At 50.6% G+C, this 17,421-nt stretch overlaps 1 protein-coding gene across 5 annotated transcripts; it reads left to right on the top strand.

Moving 5' to 3' along the window:
- Positions 1 to 3,917: 3,917 nt before the first annotated feature.
- On the top strand, positions 3,918 to 16,612 carry SLC38A7 (solute carrier family 38 member 7). 5 transcript variants are annotated; one of them, XR_002150026.3, is made up of 13 exons: positions 4,015 to 4,712; positions 4,981 to 5,078; positions 5,857 to 6,260; positions 6,904 to 7,102; positions 7,339 to 7,483; positions 8,492 to 8,590; positions 9,168 to 9,225; positions 9,443 to 9,557; positions 10,894 to 11,041; positions 11,450 to 11,649; positions 11,994 to 12,400; positions 12,514 to 12,568; positions 14,645 to 14,732. XR_002150026.3 is itself a non-coding variant. In XM_045045992.1 (12 exons), the coding sequence occupies exons 4-12, from the start codon at positions 5,991 to 5,993 to the stop codon at positions 12,167 to 12,169; spliced, it is 1,410 nt and encodes a 469-aa protein (XP_044901927.1). In that variant the 5' UTR covers positions 3,918 to 4,005; positions 4,579 to 4,712; positions 4,981 to 5,078; positions 5,857 to 5,990; the 3' UTR covers positions 12,170 to 12,568. The 5 variants fall into 5 exon arrangements, 3 of the variants coding, with proteins under 3 accessions (XP_044901927.1, XP_044901928.1, XP_019675389.1); XM_045045992.1 differs by lacking the exon at positions 14,645 to 14,732 and adding an exon at positions 3,918 to 4,005 and having other exon boundaries at positions 4,579 to 4,712; positions 11,994 to 12,568; XM_045045993.1 differs by lacking the exon at positions 14,645 to 14,732 and adding an exon at positions 3,952 to 4,005 and having other exon boundaries at positions 4,582 to 4,712; positions 11,994 to 12,568.
- The last annotated feature ends 809 nt before the right edge of the window (positions 16,613 to 17,421 follow it).

The following is a 17,421-nucleotide window of genomic DNA, read 5'->3' as shown; positions in this document are numbered from 1 at the left end:
TGAATGGACTGGATCACTGGATGTCTTTGGAAATCTCTTTAAATAAAATGAACATTAATTGATCCATAAAGGAACTAACTGCCTAGGTTAGGAGAAACTGCTTTAAGTCTCCTTGTCTGGAGCTGAAAGGTTGAAGGTTGGCTGCCAAAACCTCAACCAAAAAAGGAACTTAACTGCCCTGCTGACTTGTTATTTTTAAACCCATGTATTACCAGCTCACCCTGGACTGGACTAAGTCCCGTTCCTCACTGAAAACAGAGCTGGGGGATGTGAACCTGATGCTTCTCTCCACTGTCCAGGCTGTTTGCTTCACCTTTTCCTGGTTTCTTAGAGTCTAAAATGTTAACATTCTTCCACCTGATGGAGGAAATTGCCCACTCAGAATAGTCTTGCCTTTGTTCTGTTATAATTTAAGGTCTAATCATCCCCCAAACTGGATTGATTTTTAAATTCTTGTTTTTAACGTTTATTTTTGAGACAGAGACAGCATGAACAGGGGAGGGGCAGAGAGAGAGGGAGACACAGAATCTGAAACAGGCCCCAGGCTCTGAGCTGTCAGCACACAGCCCGACGCGGGGCTCGAACTCACGGACCATAAGATCATGACCTGAGTCGAAGTCGGATGCTTAACCAACCGAGTCACCCAGGCGCCCCTGGATTGATTTTTAAAATATTGGTTCCCTGGTCTTACCTTTGGGCATTCTGACTCAATATGTCTAAGGCTTGGGAATCTTTTTTTTTTTTTTTAATAAAAAACTTTCTAGGTGGTTCACATATAGCTGACCCATGGACCAGTCCTTGGGTATTCTTAGACTGCTTCAAGCTTACATCGAAACAACCAAAGTCCAGGGGCACCTGGGTGGCACAGTCAGTTAAGTGTCTGACTTGGGCTCAGGTCATGATCTCACAGTTATGAGTTCAATCCCCACCTTGGGTGCTGCACTGACAGTGTGGAGCCTGCTTCAGATTCCCTCTCTTTCTCTCTCTTTCTCCTCTGCCCCTCCTTCACTTATGCTCTCCCTCTTAAAAATAAATGTTAAAAAAAATTTTTTAAGGAATGAAGTACTAATATATTCCTCAAATGGGTGAATCTTGAAAACAGTATGCTGAGTGAAAGAAGGCAAAATATATGTGATAAAGTCACAGGTCAGTCTCTCTGAGGTGGATGTTCTTTGGATGCATCTAAAAATCCTACATGTTCATTCTCTAAGGATCACTACAATTATGTCCACTTTTACCTTATTTGTATTACTTTTAAAATTTGCTCTTTTCTAATTAAAAAAAAAAAGTCATGGACACCTGCCTGGCTCAGTCGGTAGAGCATCCAACTCTTGATCTCAGGGTCATGAGTTCGAGCCCCACGTTGGGCATGGAGCCTACTTTAAATTTTTTAAAAATTTTTTTTCAACGTTTTTTATTTATTTTTAGGACAGAGAGACAGAGCATGAACGGGGGAGGGGCAGAGAGAGAGGGAGACACAGAATCGGAAACAGGCTCCAGGCTCTGAGCCATCAGCCCAGAGCCCGACGCGGGGCTCGAACTCACGGACCGCGAGGTCGTGACATGGCTGAAGTCGGACGCTTAACCGACTACGCCACCCAGGCGCCCCGGAGCCTACTTTAAAAAAGGGGAGTTGCCTGGGTGGCTCAGTCAGTTAAGTGTATCTGACTCTTGGTTCCTGCTCAGGTCATGATCTCAAGGTTTGTAAGTTGGAGCCCTGCATCAGCCTCTGCTCGGGCACCATAGAGCCTTCTTGGGATTCTCTGTCTCCCTCTTTCTCTGCTCCTCCCTCACTTGTGTCTCTCTCTCTCTCTCTCTCTCTCTCTCTCTCTCTCTCTCTCTCTCCCAAAATAAATATTTCTTTAAAAGTCACATATTCGACAAAAAGTCACAAGTGACTATTTTTATGAAATGGCAATACTGGGTAACTCCATAGAAGCAGAGTAGGTTTGTAGTTTCCAAGGGCCTACAGGAAGGAGGAGTAGAAAGTGACTACTAATGATTACAGAGTTTTTGAGAGAGTGATGACAATGCTCTGAGACTGGGTAGGTTGCAAAATTCTGAACATAGCAAACACCACTGTATTGGACACTTTACAAGGGTGAATCTTGTGGTAAAATGCATAATGAAGCTCAATAAAGTTATTTGTTTCAAAAACTTGCAGGGGTGCCTGGCTGGCTCAGTTGGGAAAAGCATGGGAAGCTTGATCTCAGGGTTGAGTTCGAGAGCTGCCTGTTGAGTGTAGCAATTTCTTAAAAAACAAAACAAAACTTGCAAACAGCTCAGCTATCCTTCAGCAAGTGATTACACAAACTGGTACATACACACCATGAAATACTACTCAATAATAAGACATACACGACAACTTGGATGTGTCTCTGGGAATTAAGTACAGAAAACCAGTCCTAAGTTACAAACTGTTTGATTCCATTTTTTTAATTTAATTTTTTAAATGTTTATTTATTCTTGAGACAGAGACAGAGCATGAACAGGGGAGGGGCAAAGAGAGAGGGAGACACAGAATCCGAAACAGGCTCCCGGCTCTGAGCTGTCAGCACAGAGCCTGACATGGGGCTCGAACCCATAAACTGCGAGATCATGACCTGAACTGCAGTCAGTCGCTTAACTGACTGAGCTACCCAGTGCCCCTGTTTTTGCTTTTTTAAGTCTATTCATTTAATTTGAGAGACAGCAGGAGCAAGGGGGGAGGGACAAAGAGAGAGAGACTCTCAAGCAGGCTCTGCACTGTCAGCATGGAGCCCAACGCAGAGCTTGGTCTCACCAACCATGAGATCGTGACCTGAGCCAAAATCAAGAGTCAGACCCTTAACCAACTGAGCCACCCAGGCACCCCCATATTATTTCTTATAACTGCATATGAATCCACAGCAATCTCAATAAAAATTTCAGTTAAAGATGATTTGGGTTATGTGGTATTTCCTGTGTTCCCTCATCAATGAGGATCTTGATTCGTGGACAGATACATGTAGTGGAGAGTATATTCTCATATGACAGACCCGGGACATTGGAATGGCAAAGATGACGTGACAACTTGAAAATGTTGCACACAACCAGGAACAGAAGCCAGGGCTCTGGACACCCATTCCCTCATTCCACAAATATTTTTTTATATGAGTAACTAGATACCTCAGAAACTTTTAGCATCTAGGCCCTGAGGTTATGGCCATGAACAATACTCAGACCAGTCCTCTCACAGAAAAGATCACACAGCTCAAGTGGGTAAAAGCGGTCACTCACTGTCAGTGAAAGAAACTCCAGGGTCACTGGTTGTGGGTCTGAGGCCAGGAGGGAGACACAGGAGGATAATGAGGCCAAATCGCTTTTGTCCGGTTCCTGGGCCTGGCAAAGACACCAACGCTCCTAATGTTCTTCCTAAAAGGAAGGAGGAATGTTTCGCTTTGGCTAAGAGACCAGGATTAAAACTAACAGGATAGGGAAGACTGGGTAGCTCGGGTCATGCTCTCACGGGTGTCGAGGGTTCCAGCCCTGTGTCAGGCTCTGTGCTGACAGCTCAGAGCCTGGAGCCTGCTTTGGATTCTGTGTCTCCCTCTCTCTCTGTCCTTCTCTGCTTGTGCTCTGTCTCTCTCTTTCAAAAATAAACATTAAAAACATATATATATATATATATATATATATATATATATATATACACACACACATATATATGTGCATCTATACATATGTGTATAGATACACATATATATGTATAGATAGATAGATATAGATATAGATATAGATATAGATATAGATATAGATATAGATATAGATATAGATATAACTAACAGGTTATGCATGGTGGTCTGGGAGCGGAGAGTGGCTCGCAGCAAATGTGTGGTTGAGGATTCAGAGGGCCGGTGCCGTCCAAGCCTAAACCCTGCAGAAAACTACAACTTCCAGCGTCTACCGCGGCCCGCCTCTGCCCTGGCTGTCATGTGACCTCGGCTCACGTGTCTCTGCAGCCGGCTCGGGTGGGAAGCACCTTAGGTAGGTGGTAGGAGGTGGAGGCGGTGGAGGGTGGAAGTGTTAAGTCTCGGACCCCAGCTGTCTAGAGCCCTGCCCACTCCGTGCGCGGCTCCGAAGCCCGGCGTCGTCGGTCCCCCGCCAGCCCTCAAGAGGACCGGCTTTGCCGCGGCGCCGTAGTTCGGGCTGTTTCCACCTAGTGCTAGGCCTGAGCGCCTTCCTAGCTTACCTCACAGCAGCCCACTCGCCTTGCTCGGGGCCTGGGGATCTTCCCCTCCGCGCCGGGTGCGCCCTAACCCACCTCCCAGTGCAGCCCTCCCTGCTTATTTCTGGGATCCAGCCCCAGACTGGACTGGGAACCCGCTCCGGTTGGGATCTGAGAGGGCCTATTGCAATGGTTACAGCTCTGGCCTTGAGCCTGTGGACATCCTTCTTCTGGTTCTGCCGACTATCTGCTGTGACATTAGTCTAGCCTCTTTCCTTCCCTGGGCCTGTTCCTCTAACTGATCTGGTGCTCCATTATTGAGTTAGCGTCAGAGCTGCTGACGCTCTGCTGACCAGCGCAGAAACAGCTCACACTCTTCTCTCCACTGACAGCAGATTTTAGATAAAGTCTTGAAGAAGAAATTGGGGCCAGAGAGGGAAGTGAGGAAAATCAGATCCCAGATCTTCGAGAAGGAGCTGTAAGGACAACACACCCTCCACCATAGCCCATCAGGCAGAAGGAGAAGGTAAGGTGGGGACAATGGAACCGGGGACTTCACATGGAAGGACAGCCGAGAGAACTTGGACCAGTGCAGAGACCTCTGTGTCTGAGATGTGAGCAGAGTGGAGGAGGGGGTCTCACAGCTCTGGGAGCGCTGACTTTGCAGGGCTCTTTCTTGAGCTATGCTGGAAACCTGGGAGCCCAGAGCTCTCTGCCTCCACTACTCACAGCTTTGATTTCTTTTTTTTTTTTTTTTTTTTTTTTTTTTTTCTGTGTTACTGGTTGAGTAACAGGTTGCATAAGAGGAAGCCTGTGGCATCTGATCTTTCTGGACTTGGAGCCAGCAGTAGAGATATTTCCTCTGGAGCTGTGTCCCTTGGTTGCATGCTTGGTGAGAGCACCCAAACTCTCTGTTTTCCCTCTCATGAGCGTATGGTTCCCATCTTTGTTCATCCATCACCAGGAGAAGCAATGAGAAGCATCCGACGACCTGGGGGTGGGCGGTGGCCTCATTAGCCATTCTAAACCCCTCAGTGTGCTGAGGGCATCAGAGAGACGCCTCTCTGATAGGCAATGGTTAGGTCAGTCACAAGGGAGAAGAGTGAGAGTTAGCCTTGAATTTTCAAGGGCTTTGAAAGCTACACAGAATTTAGACTCTGGGCTAGAGAGCAGTATGTTGGATTGTAATATATTGAAATACCCACACTTCTAGGTGAGGGCTGCGATTGCAAACCCTGTGGTGTGAAAACAGGCTGGGAGGCCAGATAGATTTAGACCCAAATCCTGCTCTGCCTTTTGCTAGCATGTGACCCTGGGTCAACGATATGATCTCTCTGAACCTTATGACCACTGTGATAAGGACTGAATGAGATAAGATATGTCCAAGATACTTCTGCCCAACAGTAGTGTAGCCTCTCCGTAGTGCTGATGTGTTAGTATTCCGCTCTCTTAGGTTTAGGACTTATTTACCTATGGGTCTCTAAGCCTGAAGCAAGCAGGCTTTACATCAGATACATTTCTGCCTCTGCCACCATACACTGTGACACCCAAATGCAGTGCTCTGCAGAGGCACACCTGGGTTTGAATGTCAGCCATATGACCTTGGGAATGTTGTTTCAGCATTCTGTGCCCATGTCAGGATAACAGTAGTACCTGTGTTTCCCATCTAGGTTGAGAAGAGCCAGAGCTCACAGGCCTCCTAGAATAACAGCCCCAAACAGGCTAGTGCCACCCTCCAGCTGCCCAGGGGATGTGGTTGTGAGGCAGAATCCACAGACCCCGTGGGAAGAGGGCTCTGAGTGCCATGGCCCAGGTCAGCATCAACAATGACCTTGGCGAGTGGGGTCTGAGCACGGACTCCGGGGAGCGGGCCCGTCTGCTGCAGAGTCCCTGCGTGGACACAGCCCCCAAGAGTGAAGGGGAGGCGTCTCTTGAGAGTCTGGGCAGAGGCACCACTTCCACAATTGGGGCCATCTTCATCGTCGTCAATGCCTGCCTGGGTGCAGGGCTGCTCAACTTCCCAGCGGCCTTCAGCACCGCAGGGGGCGTGGCAGCCGGCATCACGCTGCAGATGGTGAGTGTGCTGGCCGTAAGGGCAGAAATGCAGTTCAGGTGTTGGGTCTGAGCTCTTTACCTTGGAAGGGAGGCTTTGCCTCAAGGATAGTCAGTCAATGACACAGGCTACCACTGCTCCCACCCTCACCCTTGGCAGACATTACTAACCTATCCCAGCACTCTTTCATCTGAGCCCAGGTGAGGCTGCAGAAGGCTTCCCAGCAGTTTGGACATCGACTGCATATTTAATAATTTTGTAGTTTATGTTTAAAAAGTGGGCTCTTACCTTTTAGAACTACATGCTGGAATATTTACTGGTGAAATGATTTGATAGCTGGTATTTCCTTCAACATAATCCAGAGTGGCAGAGGGAAACAAGATGAGCCATGAGTTGATTATTTTTGAAGCTGAGTGATGGGTGCATGGCGGTTAATGATACCATTTTGTCCCTCTTCTGTGTATTTGAAATTTTCCACAAAACTTCTTCGTTTTTAAAGAAAATCTCAACTCAGCAGCCTCCAGCCATGTGGTAAAGTTGCCTACAAGATGAGGCTTATTTACCAAACTGGTGGTAGGCATTGGCCTAGTAAATGCTGAGCAAGATCAGGCTGCCCTTTGTTGCCAGGCCTGTCCCACACCCTGTGGCTCTGTCCTGCTTGCAGGGCATGCTGGTCTTCATCATCAGCGGCCTCGTCATCCTGGCCTACTGCTCCCAGGCCAGCAATGAGAGGACCTACCAGGAGGTGGTGTGGGCTGTGTGTGGCAAACTGACAGGCGTGCTGTGTGAGGTGACCATTGCCATTTACACTTTTGGCACCTGCATCGCCTTCCTCATCATCATCGGGGACCAACAAGACAAGAGTGAGGTTCCCCCTCAGTACCTACTTCATCCCTCCCACTCGGCCTTCGGGATCCTGGGTGGAGGAATGGGCACCAACACCTGCCCAAGGCCTAGCCTGGGTCCAGCCTTCTTCTGTGAATCCTCCCTCCTGGCTGCTGAGCCCATTAGACAGATGGAAGCCCTGAGGCTCAGCAGAGCAGGAGGGCCACAGCCTGCAGGAGCCTGGCATGACATTCTCTCCTTCCTCCCTGTGCAGTTATAGCTGTGATGGCAAAGGAGCCTGAGGGGGCCGGCAGCAGCTCCTGGTACACAGACCGAAAGTTCACTATCAGCCTCACTGCCTTCCTCTTCATCCTGCCCCTTTCCATCCCCAGAGAGATCGGCTTCCAGAAGTATGCCAGGTTCGGAGGCCCCACCCCAACCCAGGCCAGACAGAAGCTCTAATCACACACAGCTAAAGGCCCAGGCACTGCTGGAGAACCCCTCTCCTTCTGGGGCAGCCAAAGTGGGCAAAGCAGCGTGGACCACGGCTCACAAGGCCACCAGCATAAGATTTCCTTTTGTGTCTGCATCAAGGGAGACAGTGGCCCTTTGCATAGTGAGAGATCCTGTTCCAAATGTCCTTGTCACAGAAGAGACAGGTGGTTATCAGGAGTGTGAAGGGAGCTTCCAGGCCAGGACCTTGGCTTTCCCAGGGAGGAGGGGATTTTTTATCATTTGGAATTGTCAAGCCTGGCCCCATCTTCCATGCAGCTTAGTATGAAGGGACAGGACTGGCTTCCTGGCTCAGGGTGTGAAAAGCTGTGTAATTCTGAGCCATTTCCTGTGATCCACAATTGGCAGGGTCACACTTGGCTGTCTCCAAGGTCCCCTTTAATGTTGACATCCCCGTATTTGAATCTTCAGCCCTTTTACCTCCAGCGGGTCCTACTTCTCAAAGGCCCTTGTAGCAGTCACCAAGTGAGGGTTGCACTGACGGAAGAAACACATATGCTTTGAAGCCCAGACCTCTAAGCCGAACCAGTGCATTTCCTAATGGTCAGAAATGTTAGTCTGGTCCCCTCTTGCGGTCCAGCTCCCTCCAAGCTGTGACTGGTTTCTCTAAAACCTGTTTCTTTTTTTTTTTTTTTAAGTTTATTTATCTATAATAAATAATCTATACACCCAACGTGGGGCTCAAACTCATGACCCCAAGATCAGGAGTCACATGCTTTTCTGACAGAGCCAGCCAGGCACCCCTCTAAAGCTTATTTCTCATGCATTTTTTGAATCTTTGTTTGGAATAATCTCCCAATTTATTCAGTAGACACTGTGGTCACTAGAGCTGAGGGTAGATACCCCTGGGGTGGAATCAGAGAGAGGGCAGCTGGGGCTGGGGAAGAGGAAACTCAAACCATTCTTTCTGGCAGCTTCTTGAGCGTCGTGGGCACCTGGTACGTCACTGCCATCATTATCATCAAATATATCTGGCCAGATAAAGAGATGACCCCAGGGGACATCCTGACTAGGTGGGTAAGAACCCCAAGGAAGCCGCTACTTGGGCTCCAGGAAGTACTGGGTCAGACATCAAAAGGCCATACAGGTGCTCTTTTTAAAGCTCATTAGGTCACCAGAGCTTGACTTGTTGGTCATTGGAGAAAGGAGGCAAGAGTGAGAACCAACATCCAATATCCAATATCCAACAGATAAGCCATTGTAAGACTTGGCCTCCAGTTATGGAGACTACCAGGGTGGAATTGCACATTTTTGCAACTTGTCCTTATCTGTAATTTCTGTATGAGGATGAATCTGTTTTCTCATTTAAAAAAAAAAAAAGTTTCTTGTTTTTGAAAGAAAAAGGAAAGCAACTCCAGTGCAGCAACCAGAAATTCTGGATTTTGGTCCCAGGAGGGTCTTCCAGAGTCTCAGTGTACTGACCTGTGAAATGGAGATGTGCCCTCTCCCTGTTTCCAGACTTAAGGGGGTTGAATGTGTAGAATAGTGGTTGGTGGAGGCCATGGTGGGATGAGTGAAGAGTAAGGACATGGGGCGGTTGGTGGCTCTGTGGGATTCACAAGCAGCAGACTCTTGTGTGTTTGTCCACAGGCCAGCTTCCTGGGTAGCCGTGTTCAATGCTATGCCCACCATCTGCTTCGGATTTCAGGTGCCGGTTGCAAGGTTCCTGTTGTCCTCTTAGCTCACTCCCCACCCTGGGCAGGAACCCACATTATAGGGAGGATGGGGACATCCTGGGAGGAAAGGCAGAGTCAGAGCACTGGGACTTGTCCCTTGTCCCTGGTGCCTTTGTCCCCAAACTGCCTCCCTCTGGAAACTGGGAAGGGGTCACTTCCCCACCATAACTGTGACCTTCACCCTAACAGTGCCACGTGAGCAGTGTGCCGGTCTTCAATAGCATGCGGCAGCCCAAGGTGAAGACCTGGGGTGGGGTGGTGACAGCCGCCATGGTCATAGCCCTCGCTGTCTACATGGGCACGGGTGAGTGCTCCCCTCTGATGGCTGGGCTTAGAGTGCTCCCACTTTTCCTCTTTGTCTCCAAGTCCTCTGGCCAAGCTTTCCTGGGGACAGCCCAGCGTTCCCAGCATATCAAACACTTCTGTAGGCATTGGCTTGAACCTGGGCTGCTTTGGGCCTCCTCCCCCACAAATGAGAGAGATGTATTCACCCATTCACTTGGCAGCTGTCAGTCAGTGCCTCGTGAGTGCTGGGAACTGTTCCCAGCACAGGAGATGCCGTGAAGATTGACAGACCTGGTCCTGCTCACCTGGAATTGACAGTCTAGCCAGAGAGTCTTACAAGAGTAAGGCAGGAGTCAGTAAGGACATCCAGACAGTGGGGAGTGCCACCACAACAGTGAGACAGGGAAGCTGTGAGTGGGACTAGGAGACGTGGTGACAGTCTCCATGGTTCACAGGAGGCTCCTGTCTAAGGGGGTGGCATGTAGGGAGCCCCAGTGATGAGGAGCAAGCATCTGAAGGGCTGAGAGAAGAGTGTTCCAAACAGAGAGGCAGGAAATGCCAGGCCCCTGAGGCAGGGACAGACAGGGCTGTGCAGCTGGAGTGGGGTGAGTTGGGGGTGGGGGGCAGGCAGGGAGGCCAGACAGGGACCAGAGTAGGTCCTGTTGGGCGTGAGGACTATGGGGAGCCCAAGAGGAAGCATTTCAAGCAGGGGCACATCTCAACAAAATATGGCTGCGGGCGCCATGTGGAGAATGGTTTGGATGACAAAGCAGAACAGGAAGACCAGGCCATGATTCCTTCCACAGGTGTTATGGGGCCAGCATTGTTCTACCTCTGAAGACAAAGCCAGGAGCAAGAGGGGCAAATAGGCCAAGTCCCTGTCTTCCTGGGGCTCGTGTTCTGGCTGGAGAGACACACAATGAATAAGTGTAAAAGGAAAACACACACACACACACAGGAGAGTTCTGAGGAAAATAGAGCAGGGTGCTGTGAGTGAGCGCCCAAGGTCAGGGGTTATTGTGGATGGGCAGGGCGGACTCATTCTCTGAGGAGGGGACACCAGAGCTGTGACCTGAATAGTGAAGAGATAGGGGTGCGAAGGGTTAGACAGACAGAAGGTTAGTGCAGAAGCTCCGAAACAGGAACGTGCTGGGTGAGCTCAGGATGACAAAGGTGGCAGTGGGGAGGGGATGTGAGAAGTCAGGGACAAAGCCTCGGGTCCCAGCCTGACACCCCTCTTAGCCTCCAGAGCTGCTCCAGCGCCCTCCCCATCTGAGTTGCAGCCTGGAGTAAATGGTCCATCCCCCTCACCCTCGCAGGATTGCCCCTGCCAGCCCTCTTGTCCCTGTCCTCAGGCATCTGTGGCTTCCTGACCTTTGGAGCTGCTGTGGACCCCGATGTGCTCCTATCCTACCCCTCGGAGGACATGGCTGTGGCTGTTGCCCGTGCCTTCATCATCCTGAGCGTGCTCACCTCCTACCCCATCCTGCACTTCTGTGGGCGGTGAGCCCCCTCCCCACCCCATGGGAGTGCTCCCTCTCACCAGACTCCTCAGCATCCCTGAGAGCCCTTTGAACATAGTCCTTTGGCCTTTTGTGAGTCCTCTAAGAACCTGTAGTCAGATCCTTCCCTGAACACCTAGCCTCTGGCGTACCCAGACCCTTCCTTTTCAGGAGGATAATAGCATCAGTTCCCACGAGGTGAGCATGTCCTGGGCCAGGCCAGGCCCTAAGCACATCACATCCACCATCCCGTCCAGTCCCCATGGCAACCACAAGAGTACTGCTGGACCCATTGCACAGAACAGGAAACAGGATCAGCGCTTAGGGCCTTACCCCTAGTCTACGCACTCAGAGCTCTGGCTCTGTGAACCGGAGGTGGGGGCCTCTGAGACACTCTCTGTGTGGGCAGGGCGGTGATCGAGGGCCTGTGGCTGCGCTACCAGGGGATGCCCGTGGAGGAGGACGTGGGGCGGGAGCGGCGGCGACGCGTGCTCCAGACTCTGGTCTGGTTCCTGCTCACCCTGCTGCTGGCACTCTTCATCCCTGACATCGGCAAGGTCATCTCAGTCATCGGAGGCCTGGCTGCCTGCTTCATCTTTGTCTTCCCAGGTTTGGACCTGTGCCCGCCTCCTGCACCCCCACCACCCTCCCCCCCTCCCCCACCCCGCCCATGCAGTACTGGCTCCCAGGGTCTCCCGGCCTCAACTCCTCCCTTGCTTACCTACCAGGAGAGTAACCACCAGCCCTTACTAATCACCCACCTCAGGCTCTGCACTAACCCCTGCCCCTCCTGAAAAGAAGGGATAGATGTTATCTCCATTCTGTTGATGAGATGTGAGGAGGTTAAACAGACTCAACCATTGAGTAACAACTTTTCTGACCCAAGTCTGTCTAGGTGCACAGCCTACACTCTTAACCTTTCATTCGCTTCTCTGTTGCTGCCTGACTGTTAGGGATCCGGCTGGTTCAGCCCATTACAGCCCAGAGAGTGCCAGGGTCTGGCGGCAGCACCCGGATACAGAAGTCGGGAGACCCAAGTTTCAGACACAAGTCTGCCACCGGATCCCCAAGAAGTGCTCCCACCTGCCCAGCCATGAGTTCTGCCTGTACCCAGCTTATTTCTCTCTAGGAGACCAACTTGAAAGTCCTTGCCACTTTGCAAGGAGCAGGGGGGGCCACATCTGCTCAGAAGTGCCCTGGGAAGGGCCCTCGGGGTGGTGGGGGCTACTGCTGAATCCCCTTCCGTGGCTGCCCCTTTGGCTCTGGGGCTCGCCTGCAGCCCGAGGAGAGCCTGTCAGACGCTGGCCTCTCCCGGGAGAGCAGATGCAAGGCCTCCGACTGCACGTGGAGTGGGGCAGAGGTGAAGAGTAACACAGGCCTTTCTCCATTCACCGCTACCTCTTGGTAAAGGGGGAGGGTGGGCCTGAGTGAAGGAGCCCGCCTGAGCTTTCGGGGCCACGTCTTCTCTTCCAGGGCTCTGCCTCATTCAAGCCAAACTCTCGGAGATGGAAGAAGTCAAGCCAGCCAGGTAAAGCAGAGCCCGGGGTGTGTGGAGGTGCCAGATGAGGGATGGGCTGGTGGGGGCGGGGGTGCTTAAAATGGGGAGAGATCAAGAGACCTGTGGACTTAAAAATAGCAGAAGAGTTTTTGGGGCACCTGTGTGGCTCAGTCGGCTAAGTGTCCGACTTCGGCTCAGGTCATGATCTCACGGTTTGTGAGTTCGAGCCCCGCTTCATGCTCTATGCTGACAGCTCAGAGCCTGGAGCCTGCTTCAGATTCTGTGTCTCCCTCTCTCTCTGCCTCTCCCCCACTCATGTGCGTGTGCACTTTCTCTCAAAAATAAATAAACATTAAAAAATTTTAAAAACAAGACAAACCTCATACCTTTAAAAAAAAAAAAAAAAAGGCTTGGGGCGCCTGGGAGGCTCAGTCGGTTAAGCGGCCAACTTCGGCTCAGGTCATGATCTCACGGTCCGTGAGTTCAAGCCCCGCGTCAGGCTCTGTGCTGACAGCTCAGAGCCTGGAGCCCATTTCAGATTCTGTGTCTCCCTCTCTCTCTGACCTTCCCCCGTTCATGCTCTGTCTCTCTCTGTCTCAAAAATAAATAAACGTTAAAAAAAATTTTTTTTTAAAAGGCATAAGAGTCGGCTAAATACCTAAGAAATGGGTGGCACATGCTAGCTGTGACAGTTTAAATGCTGCTGAAGGACTTTAGAGAAAAAAGTGGAAGTTCCTCTTGCCCCTACAACCCACTCCCCACCACATCCCTTCTCCTGAGAGCTCTCTGTCATCAGTATGGTCTTCTAGTTGTTTCTGTGTGTGCATACATGTCCAAATACATAGAGCTACGCATACGTATGCACAAACACATGAAATTTTGTGTCTGGTTTGGTTTTTTCAAAAATGGCTTCATGCCAGACGCTTTTCTACCACTTGCTTCCTTTCACTTAACCATGTGTGTTAGAGATCACTCTACATCAGCACAAGAAGATCCATCCACTTCTTCCCTTTTTTAAGGGCTGCGGAATGTTCTAGTGTGTGAATGTGTGAATACTCTTATACGTGTGCATCTTGACACACCTGTTTCGAGGATCTTACTAGGATCAATTCTTAGAAAGAAGTTGCTGGATCAAGGGGCATGCTCATTTTTACTTCTGCACATAGGTTCAAATTTCCCTCTAGAAAACCAGTTAGAGTCCTAGCAGTAGAGTGAGGGTACCCTGTTCTCCACACCCTTGCCAGTATTGTCTAGAACAGCCTTTTTTTTTTTTTTAATATTTATTTATTTTTGAGAGAGAGAGAGAGAGACAGAGTGTGAGCTGGGGAGGGGCAGAGAGAGAGGGAGACACAGAATCTGAGCAGGCTCCAGGCTCTGAGCTGTTAACACAGAGCCCTACACAGGGCTTGAACCCATGAACCATGAGATCATGACTTGACGTTTGACCAACTGAGTCACCAGGCGTCCCAGAACAGCCTTTTAAATTTGTGTTAGTCTAGTAGATGAAAAACACAATATTGTTTTAATATCTACATTTCCTTGAATAGTACAGAGGTTGAAAACAGCTTGTAACCTTTTTTAAAAGAATTATATTTGCATGTTCTATATACTTCATTCTATAATGAAGTAATATTCATTATAGAAAACTTTAAAAGTACAAGTGTAAGGAAGAAATTTTGAGTCATCCTTAATGTCAATACCCTGTTGTATCCTTTTACTGCCTTGTCACTATATTTGATACATATATTTGCAGATGTCTGCGCTTTTTTTTTTGTAAATGGAATGGATCACACTCCATGTGACCTGCTTTTTCCTGAACATGTTTCCATCAGGAGGCGTGCATTCTAATCCTGGTTCTGCCCTTGGCTTGCTGTGACCTGTCAATGAGCTCCATTAGGTCTTGGTCTTCTGACCCATGGACTGGATCTTACACTTGGCCCCACATACCTTTGTATGAAAAGTCATTTAGAAGTAGGAAGTGCTCTACTCACTAGAGAAATGCTATAAGTAATTACAATAATTAACTGACACACACACACACACACACACAAGTCTGCAAAGCCAAGGGTAGGTTGACTGACTAGGCCTCTCTCTCCTGCCTTACAGCTGGTGGGCGCTGGTCAGTTATGGTGTCCTCTTGGTCACCCTGGGAGCCTTCATCTTCGGCCAGACCACAGCCAACGCCATCTTTGTGGATCTCTTGGCATAACCACTGCCTCCCAGGCAACACATGGCCTTTGCCACTGGACCCAGGAGCCCATCTCTTAGAGTTGTGGGGTCACCTTGAGTCCAGCATCATTCCCAACTGCTGGTAGGATGACATCTGGACATCCTTTTCCAAGAACGGTTCTGGAGTAAAATCAGGCCTCACACCTCTGGATGGCTCAGACCCAGCTCCCCCTGCTCTCCAGTCCCGGCAGTTCCACAATGGAGGGAGGAGGTCTTGTATCACAGAAGAACCTTCTCTGTCCTTCAACTCTCGACTTCTCCACCCCTGAAAAGCATGGGTGAGGAGGATCAAAACATCTCAGAAAAAAGACCGCAGCCTGACTTTTCTTTGGAGAAAGTATGGGCAAAGGGCCACTCAACAGAGCACCCTGTCCTGAGCAGGACCTGTGCTCATTATCCCGGGACTCAGTGCCTGCTCCAGTTGGGCAGCCGCTTGGCCAGCCGTGACTTCTCTGGGATCTGGCAATTTCCAAAGGTAGCACAAAAGTCATACAGACGCACAGAGGTAGATAGAGTCATGCCTTGTCCACCCCCAGCCTGGGTCCAAAGTGAACCTGTAGACCTCTTTTCCGTGGCTATTTGACATCTCCCAAGACTTTGAGGCCTCACCCTCTTTCCCCAAAGCTGAGGGTCCAGGCATCCTTCTCCTCCTCCATCTCCAGACATCATCAAGTCTAATGTTTACAAACGGTGCCAGCCCGGCTCTGACCCAAAGGACAGGGGCCGTCCCGTGCCACCACGGTGCTGTGAGTACTCCTCAGTTAGCTTTCCCCTTGGCAGGAAGTCTGTTTATCTCACTCAGATTCCAGATGGGCCCCTCGTTTCTGTGGCACAGGGTGGGTAAGAGAGAAGGCTGGGAATCTTTCAAACCCACGTAGGTTGGGTCGGTCAGGGTCCAGGTGAGCCTCTCTGTTACCTTCTCTTTCAGTGACTGCTTCTCTCTGCCTGCCCTCTGCTCCCCTCTCCCCTGGCAACCCCAGCAGGATAGCCCACAGAGAAGAAGAGCAGCCGAGTTGTCACTGACTGGGCAGCACTTGAGTGTAGTCACGCCGGTCTAGAAGTTTCCCTTCTGGTCCAGATCTTGTCTGCTCCCTCCCCCCCAGCATTTCTTCAGCCCCTCCCCCAGTTTTCTAGCTCAGTCTCTCCTGCTCATGTAACACTGGGGCAGGAGGTGTGCCCAACCCTCTCGTGTCAGCATCCTCAGCTCCACAAGCCCACCAGACCTGGCCTCAATGACCCGACACCGAGGTCACACGTGGGTTGTACCCCAGGTGGGGTGAGGAGGGACACTCTTCTCCCATTCTCAATTCCCAGTTTTCCCTCCTTGGCTGTTCACTTTGACCAATGCCAGGCATTGAATCAGGCCTCCTCCACCTGGAACTCCTAGAATTTCCTTGGCCCTGCCTGCCCCAAACCTCTGTACCAGGGGTGAGAGGGACCCCCACCCCACAGCCCTCCACTCAGGGCAGTGAGACCACAGAAGCAGAAACTGGCCGCGGCCAGATGGGCTTCTGCTCAGGTCCCGGATTGGATGACTCACCTTTCTTCACATCCCTCAGCCCCTCAGCCCCTGGAGCCAGACCCCCTGTGCTGTTTTCTCTCCGCCCCCTGCACAGCACCAGGTCCTTTCAGTGTGCATCCATGCTCAGTCAAGGGATGGGGGTGTAAGGGGAGTCCTCACACAGAAACAGACCCATCAGAAAAAGGAGCTGGAATCTGGCCACGTGGCCTAAGCTCAGGAGCCCCCTGCCCTGCCTTCCCAGCCAGGGTATTTTACTGTTTCTTTTCTACTTGTGCACATTCATACCAGAGAGGATGGCTAATAAAAAGAGACTGTGCTGCTGAGCTGTGTGGCCTATGTCCAGTGCTGGGGACACAGTCCAGACCACTGACAGGAAGAAGGTAGGCAGGTGGGGAGGGGGTGGGGCAGGCACTTCTGGCTTCATCGTCTTGGACCCCTGTCAGGGATGAGTCCTGCCGTGTTCCCCTGACCAAGACGGGAACATGCGAGTGGTTCTTGGTGCCTCCCCTCTCTTCCATATCCCATCAGGCCCTGCCTGCCAACCTGGAGATTTACCCTGGGCTCCTGTCCTTGGTTTAAGTCCTGCTTGTGTCTTCCCCGCACCATGTGGCCTCAGACTGGCCTCTGTGCTGCGTGTCTCTTGCCAGCCTCACATTTTGGGGTGAGCTTCCAACTCCTGAGCATCCGCCCTCATCCTTTCAGAGGCATGTGTTGAGCAGACCCTGGTTGTCCTGGTAGCAGAACCAGGTACTGACTGCTCAGTGCTGGCAAGAAGGTAGACTCAGCAAAACAGACAGCGGCTCCACCCTCAGACCGAGTGGTCACACAAGTATCTATTTGCAGATTGTGATATGTGCCAAAAGGAGAACATATAGAATGTTCTATTGGGGGGCCTGAAGCTTGTCTGGGGAGTCAGGGAAGGCTTCCTGGAGGCAGTGACATTTAAGCTGGCCCCTGAATGATGAGTGGGAATGAACTAAATGAAGAGAGGTGAGGAAACCTTTCCAGGCCATGGGAACTACATGCGCAAAAGCCCTGGCATTTGGTACTTGGTATTGGAAGAACATTGTCTGTGGGGTATCGCCTGGATGTGGGAGAGCAACAGGGATGAGACTAGAGCATTCTGGGGTGG

Source organism: Felis catus, chromosome E2, assembly GCF_018350175.1.
Source record: "Felis catus isolate Fca126 chromosome E2, F.catus_Fca126_mat1.0, whole genome shotgun sequence".
NCBI classification, from domain to species: domain Eukaryota; kingdom Metazoa; phylum Chordata; class Mammalia; order Carnivora; family Felidae; genus Felis; species Felis catus.
The sequence above is the reverse complement of the archived record's forward strand: the minus strand, read 5'-3'. Positions and strand labels throughout refer to the sequence as shown.

What these genes read in the sequence shown, in the direction of transcription:
- SLC38A7 (XM_045045992.1), top strand. Translation starts at nt 5,991, where the DNA reads ATGGCCCAGGTCAGCATCAACAATGACCTTGGCGAGTGGGGTCTGAGC. An exon ending in CCAGGGGACATCCTGACTAG is followed by an intron (nt 8,591 to 9,167) that starts GTGGGTAAGAAC and finishes GTTTGTCCACAG; the next exon opens with GCCAGCTTCCTGGGTAGCCG. An exon ending in CTTCATCTTTGTCTTCCCAG is followed by an intron (nt 11,650 to 11,993) that starts GTTTGGACCTGT and finishes CCTGACTGTTAG; the next exon opens with GGATCCGGCTGGTTCAGCCC.